The sequence below is a fragment of the Kryptolebias marmoratus genome, linkage group LG20 (genome assembly GCF_001649575.2).
Source record: "Kryptolebias marmoratus isolate JLee-2015 linkage group LG20, ASM164957v2, whole genome shotgun sequence".
NCBI classification, from domain to species: domain Eukaryota; kingdom Metazoa; phylum Chordata; class Actinopteri; order Cyprinodontiformes; family Rivulidae; genus Kryptolebias; species Kryptolebias marmoratus.
The window spans coordinates 13,707,904-13,715,431 of NC_051449.1; the positions used below are offsets into that span (position 1 = coordinate 13,707,904).

General features: G+C 37.8%; 1 protein-coding gene across 1 annotated transcript; it reads left to right on the forward strand.

Moving 5' to 3' along the window:
* Positions 1-604: 604 nt before the first annotated feature.
* On the forward strand, positions 605-5,388 carry LOC108239475 (spindlin-Z-like). The gene is made up of 5 exons (XM_017422193.3): positions 605-716; positions 1,267-1,308; positions 3,006-3,265; positions 3,760-3,993; positions 4,301-5,388. Exons 2-5 carry the CDS (start codon positions 1,289-1,291, stop codon positions 4,504-4,506), a joined length of 720 nt encoding a protein of 239 aa, XP_017277682.1. The 5' UTR covers positions 605-716; positions 1,267-1,288; the 3' UTR covers positions 4,507-5,388.
* Positions 5,389-7,528: the final 2,140 nt, after the last annotated feature.

A 7,528-nucleotide genomic window follows, 5' to 3' on the forward strand; every position in this document is an offset into this window, starting at 1 on the left:
TTCAGTAGCTCAAAGGACCAATTAGGATAATGTTTTATGAAATTAAAACAGAATAAAATAAACCTAGCTGTTTGAGCACAATTGATTCAGTGTTTTAGGTTAAAGAACATGAAAACTTTGATTAAAACATTTTATAACGACTTGATCCTGAACCGATACAATACTGGATGCTTAAACACTATTTATCCAACAATTTTAAAAATTCTTATTTTAACATATTAACCCTTAGCTTTTGGATATAAGGCCTAAGTATGTGCAGCATCTACGGAATCATTTATGTGTACACAACACGTAATAAGTAAACAAATAAGATTTGATTTGAATAATAAACAATGTGTGTAAAAGGAAAACTATACTTGCGATTTTTCCTCAACAAAACAACGAATTTAAATTTTTTATATAACCCTCAAATTTAAAGAAAAATGTGGAAGTTAAATCCAATGACAGTGAACGATGTATAGCTACAGAATAACCTTTACAGTTTCCTAAAAACACATAAAAAAGAGAATATAAAGAGCGATATAAAGTAACCCTGATCAAAATTTACCAGCAGAAGCGTTAAACTAATAACGCAGCTGAAAAATTCCCAGAGTGCTTTGCGAGCCGCGCAGCCTCCTGGTATTTGTAGTTTTATAAAAGATCCTGTTCGTATTTGTGTAGCCTCAGGTGAAGGAATCTGGACAGCAAAGGCTAACACATGTGAAATTATTGATCAGGTAGGGTAAACAGCTTCTTCTGCTGACTCTCAACTATTGGGCTCGTCGACTACATCGTTAATATTAATGTTTTTATTTCGTTTGTTTCTTATTTCCTCCTCCTCCCTCCGCTGTCGCGGCGGAAAATCAGCGTCTACATGGCGATGCATTTCCTTTTGTTCAGCTAGCTTATGTGCAGAAATGCAGTAGCCGTTTCTGAGGAATAATTAATATTTTACAGTAAATAGCGACTGAAACCATCCCTAAGCATTTGTTATTTAGCTCGTTGGCCTTTAGACATCCTGTAACTAAAGCTGGACGACTGCCGACACGGCTCTGTTAAACAGAAGTAGTTAAACATTTATTAGCCACAGTTAGCTGTCTGTATATAAATGTAACCTGTAGTCTGCTCACTATGGGGCTTGTTTACATCCGGTTATGGGTTTGTTGACTAATATGAATGTCTTTAGCTGGCTTATGTGGCCCACTGGATAACATACAGGACTTTTTTATTATTATTATTACTTTGAATGTGTTTATTGTATGCTCTGATTACATTTGTCTCTCGTAGGTTTGTGTGAATTTATGGAAACATGTCAAAGAAACGGGGCAGGTAAGTTGAAACAGCTTTTTCCCCACAACTCCTTTGCAGTTTTATATACATTTGTCCAGTTTTATCATGGTTTTTGTTTATAAAAATGTTCTTAATTTTACTCAACTCTATGTTTGACCAACAATGTGCTCTTGTCGCTCTAATCATATATCATTTGAAAACTGACAGGACCTATATAATGATAGTGAAGATGAGTCTGAAGTATCCATCAGCCTAAACTGATTGGCAAATCCCCTTTTTAGATAAGATCACAGTAGTAGGAGATTTCAGCCTGGCTTGTTTTATTGCTTGTTAAACACAAATCGCTAATCAGTCAATAACACGGCAGCAACTCAGTGCTTTTAGACATGTAGACGTGAAGACAACTCGCTGAAGTCCAAACCAGGCATCGAAATGGTGAAGAAAGGCGATTTAAGTGGCTTTGAATGTGGCAGGGTTGTTGGTGCCAGACGTGCTGGCCTGAGCATTTCTGCTGATCTACTGGGATTATTTACACACAATCATTTATAGGGTTTATGGAGAATGGTCCAAAAAAATGAGAAAATGGGCAGACTGGTTTGAGATGACAGAAAAGAAACAGTAGCTCAAATAACCACTCGTTCCAACTAAGTTAGGCAGAATACCATCTCTGAACACATAACACATTCAGCCTTGAAGCAGATGGACTCCATCATTGTGTAACCAGGATTGATCAAAGGTTGGCACTGAGGCACTGATCACCCATACCAAGGTTGTGTGACTTAATTGCTGCGCCAACTCTCAGGCTTTGAAATTCAACTAAGAAAACAAAGCAAACAAAAATAAATGAATAAATAAAAAAACTGCATTCATACCACTTTAGGCTTTGAGATGAAATTAAACACAAGTTTAATTGTTATTTCAATCACATTGGTCATCAAGCTTGTGCAGTATCAATAAAGCTAAAATAAGGTTTTATAAATAACAAACTAAATGTATCATTGTAAAATCATTGTAGCCAAAAGGGCTTGTGAAGATGCACGCATGTGCAGTCTTTGCTTCGGTCTTCATGCAGACGTTTTCCCTCTGTGTCCTTAGTAAAATGTCCATTAGATCAGCAGGTGTGACAGTGGGCCTCAATGTCGATTTTCAGTGTTTAAAACAACAAGAAAATAAATTTCCACAGCCTACTTTCTGCTTCAGCTCGTAGCTCCTGTTTGCTGTAGACAGACGCTCCACATCCCCTCACTCACGTTTCCAGCTGTGAGTGCATCTCTAGCAGAAAACCTCCAGCTGTGAAGTATTTGTTTGAATAGTAAAGATGTAAAAGGTGTAGAAAATGGTCCTTGTTTTCTCTGAGAGGTTTCTGATTTTTTATGTGTTGAAATGCCTTCAGTCTGATTTGTAAATGACAGCAGTCCAGCCTAACATTTTGCTTTTTCTACTGAAATCCTGTCAAAAACATGTTTGGAGGGAATACATTTGTCAGGATATGTGAATTAAAAAAATAGACTTGAAACAATTGTGTTTATTTTAGACACTGGAAGCTTGTTTGATGATTGTTTCCCTCTTTTTCTGTTTGACATTTTTTAGTCCTTAATGTTTGGGGCAGAATGTGACATTTTGCATCTTAGATTATTGGTGAAGACTGAACCTGCTGTTCCTCGACTCTAAAAGTGCATGAACACGTTCTTTGCACCTTTTGCTGACATCTCTAAATACATTTTTTTTATACACAGGAAGCGCAGCAGTGGGGAGCTGAGTGAAAGCTCAGCGTCGACCCTCAGCCCAGACCCTGACAATCTTCTGGGCCGCAGGATCCAGCACACCTGGAGGGAGAAGGGGAACGTAACCAAGTGGAAAGGCACCGTTCTGGAGCGCCTAGCTGTCAACAGCTCTCTCTACATGGTCAAATATGACGGCTTTGATTGTGTCTACGGCATCGAGCTCTTCAAGGATAACCGGGTGTCCAACCTGCAGGTTTTATCGGAGAAAGTCGGTGAGCATGACAGCGTCTGCCTCTAATTATGGACAGTTTTAGATTGTAAACACTGAAGGGTTTATTTTAATCCTGACTGTGGACAGTGTGTTCTCCTACACTGAAACACAGTCACCGTAGGTGTCACTTCTTTGTAGGATTTCCTGTTGAAGCTTGAGTTGGCTTTTTATATTGAAGCAATTTTTGGACTTCTATTTTTTTCTTCCTCTTGCTTATTGTAGACTGTAGTTGCTGATAGATAAAACTGATTGCTGTCTTTCCTAGACGAGTAAACTACGTGCAGTATTAATGTTAAATTGACAATAAAGTCATGTGAAATACAACGGCATGCCACCTTAAATGACGACAGAGAAGGTAAATGCTTTTGCAAACTCACTGAGAAATAAGTAAACTCTGCTTTTAATATGGTAAAATAATATATTTATTTATAAACTAGCAGATGTTGTAGGATGCATAACGGTTTCAGGCTCATCGGTGATTTCTCTCTCCGACAGTAAACAATAAGATCAAGGTGCCTCCTGGCGCGGAGGAGCTTGTGGGTCGAGCAGTGGAGCATCTGTTCGAGAAGGAGGACGGCGAGAAAAACGAATGGCGAGGCATGGTGCTGTCCCGAGCCCCCATCATGACCCACTGGTATTACATCACCTACGAGAAGGACCCCGTGCTGTATATGTACCAGCTGTGGGACGACTATAAGGACGGGGACCTGCGTGTCCTGCCTGAGTCAGGTACGGTAACGGCGCCTTTGGCGTCTCTCTGCAGAAAACCGTCAGTGTTTAACATTTCAGATGCTCCCAGAGACGTGGGAGGTAAAGAACGGGACAAATTTACATAGTCTGCATTGGAGCTTGCCTCATTGTCTCCGCCTCGCTGCTTTACTCTTAAACATTTGGTGCAGAATTCATGCTCACTTAAAAAAATATATACTTTTCACAATGTTTTAAAGTGGGACAGATGATCTGTCACAGAACGACTTTGGTAACAAAGCTGTGTATTTTAGTTCCGCTCGTCTTATTTCCTCCTGTGGTCTTGCAGAGAACAAACATCTGCTGCCAGCAGACAGGAAACCAGGCGAGGAGCCGGAGAGCCTTGTGGGTAAGCAGGTGGAGTACGTCACAGATAACGGCCTGAAGAGGACAGGATTAGTCATCTACCAGGTCCCCGCAAAGCCCACCGTATATTACATAAAATACGACGATGACGTTCACATCCACGTCTACGATCTGGTGAAGACCACCTAGTACTGACTGTCTGGTTCCAGCTGACGGCTCGTACTTGTTCCAACCAGTCGTTACCTGTTGAAGTGTTAAAAAATAATTTTTTTTTTTCTTCAGTGGGAGGAGATTTGCCCATCATCAAGAGGCCCATTTTGGCATTACAACGCATCTTAATTTCTGATCTTCCCTTTTAAGTCTAACTTAATGAATGACCACTAAGTCATTTTGGTGTAAATAAAAAGAGGTCTGTGGCCAGGTGTGTAGCCCAGCAGATGCAGTGGAGCTTTAGTTCAGTCACACTTGTATAGTGCAACTGTCAAACTAAAAAAAAAAAAGAAAGGATTTTGTAAGTAACACATCAAACCAAAAAAAAAAAAAGTTTTCTCACCAATACATCGGTGGGTTGCTTTAATTTCATTTCATATATTTATTTCATCTGGTATATCTTGCTGTGCTGCTGGTTTTAAAAAAAACAACAACAATTTGTCTGCTGTGCTTTTTTACGTCACCTGTTTGTTAAATATTGAACTAATATTCATTTGACTTGTGAGCTCATTTTCTTAAAACAGGTAAGTTTTTGTCAAGGTCCAACAACATTCATGAGATCATGTTTAAAAAAAAAGAGAACCTTAAAAAGTAATGTATCATATCTCTGTTCTGCTCCATCGTGTAAGCAAGAGGTTTTTTTACGTCATGATGGCGTATCAGAAATACTTGTTCATACCGAGATGTTTTAAACCGTGTTTGTGCTGCACACCATGTAGTTAAAAAAAAAAGGTTACCAACATTGTGTGGTATTTTCAAACTGACGTCTTTATTTGCCAAAAAAAAAAAGAAGAAAAGAAAAATGAATGAATGACATATTTTTAAATGTGACTCTAAATATGTTTTGCTCTGTAAATATAATGAAACATTTTTATGAACATAAAACAAAGTTGCTTGGAAATTATTGTCACAGCTGGTGATGGATGAATTGTTTTTTTCATTTTCAGTTTCATGTGTAAAGGCGCACAATACACTGTTTATATGGTAAATACAGAACTAAAATCAGAGTCATTAATGAAAATATTCATTAATGACTTGTTTTTTTTCAGGTGAGCTAGAAAGAGTAAGGAGCTATGTTTCCAGGACGCTGCTTTTCATAGTCTGATCTTTAGTTTTATGTCCTCACTTTAACATCCGACTGAAAAGCTTTACAGAGTTTAGACTAATATATTGTAATGTTTTCTTTTACTCAGATGAGCTAATAGACGCCTCGACCTTTTAGGATTCACTGAGAGCTTAAAGACAGTGAATGGGATCAGGTACTTGATGTTTCAGGAGTGCTGCTTCATTTCAGATTAGATTTTTCAAAATTGACCCATTTTCCCATAAAAAATTATACATTTTAATAATTCAACAGATTTTGTCGTTGGTTCCCAAATTCAAATTAGCTGCATATAATTTACAGCCATAGGAAAAAGTGGCAAATAAAGGGTGAAGAGTAATGATTGATTTCTTCTGACATCTATCAATTATTACTGTCAGAGCTGCTGGTAAAGTTTTTTTTTTTTTTTAATATTTGGCTGGTGAGTCAATCCTGACTGACTGCACGGCCTTTTGGTAATTTTGCTTTTCGAGCTCCTAATGTTGGCAATGACACAAGAGCAGCTCAGCGTTTTAGGAACTTCACTAAAATGTTATCTGTCCTGCGGTGCCTTATGTCTTTAAAGCATGGCATAATAATTGCTAATAAATCATAAAATTCTGCTTTGATAAAACTAGATGTCCTGGTGTGTAATTTAGGTGTAGGACAGGGGTCTCCCATCCTGGTCCTCGAGGGCCACTATCCTGCATGTTGTCTCCCTGCTCCAACACACCTGATTCAGTGGTTAAATCACCTCTTCATGTTCTGCAGAAACCTATTAATGATTCAAATCAGGTGTGTTGGAGCAGAGAAACAAGTAAAACATGCAGGATAGTGGCCCTCGAGGACCAGGGTTGGAGACCACTGGTGTAGGGCCTTATTTAGTGCTAAATGTCTAAATATTTCCTATCAATGCTGCCGTTTCTTCACAGTATTTTTAGATGCATGTTGTAGCCGTTAAACATATAAGTATGAAAGTAAATCATGTCCGAAGTTGTGCCGTTTGAAGGATAAACCATTGTGTAAGGAGGCTAAACTGTAACATTTGTGTGATGCATTTATTTATCAATCAATAATCAGGATTTTAGTGAATCTCTTCCTTATTTCTTTACATTTTGTTTCCCAGGAGCCTTCCTTGTAGTCTTCAAAGTGGTCATCATCAATAGTTTTCAAACGTTCTGAAGGTCTTTCAAAGGTATTTTTGAAATATTCTTTGAAACTCATTTTCAGTCTAATACCTGATCATTATTAGAGAAATATTTTGGTTTGTTTTTAAGCCTGACTGTAACATTCAAATGTAGAAACAACTGAAAGGATGAACCAGTGTTGAGTGGACACACACCAGAAAAGTTAAATAGAATCTTTTAGGCACTTTGCTACTGGCAACCTGTCACAAAAACACTATTTGTTCCCATTTGTTTAGTCTACCCTTAATGGCTGCAATCCATAACAGAGCTGGGTACTTACTGAGTAAGTACCTATAAACAAGGCAGGTACCAGGTAAGTTACCATATATATACCTTGCAAGTACTGCTCAATAAACCAAATCACTTCATAATACAACCCACTCCCCGAGGGTACCAGGTATACCCTATAAGTATTAGATATGTACCGGGTTTTATTATGTAATTTATCTAGATAAAAATACTAAAAAAAAAAAAAAAACGGCTATCAGATAAACTTAACGTACAGCAGATGGACTAAAAGATGATGCATCCCTCAGGTCCTGTCAGGTCTTTGCACAACTTTTAGATACTGTTTTTAAAGCCCTACAGTTCTACTTCTGTTTTCCACTTGTTCTTTCATTTTAAGTACAAACTGCTGCATGTGCCATTGCAGTCATACAAGGATCAGACAAAAAAAAAATACACACACATACATATATATATATATATATATATATATATATATATATATATA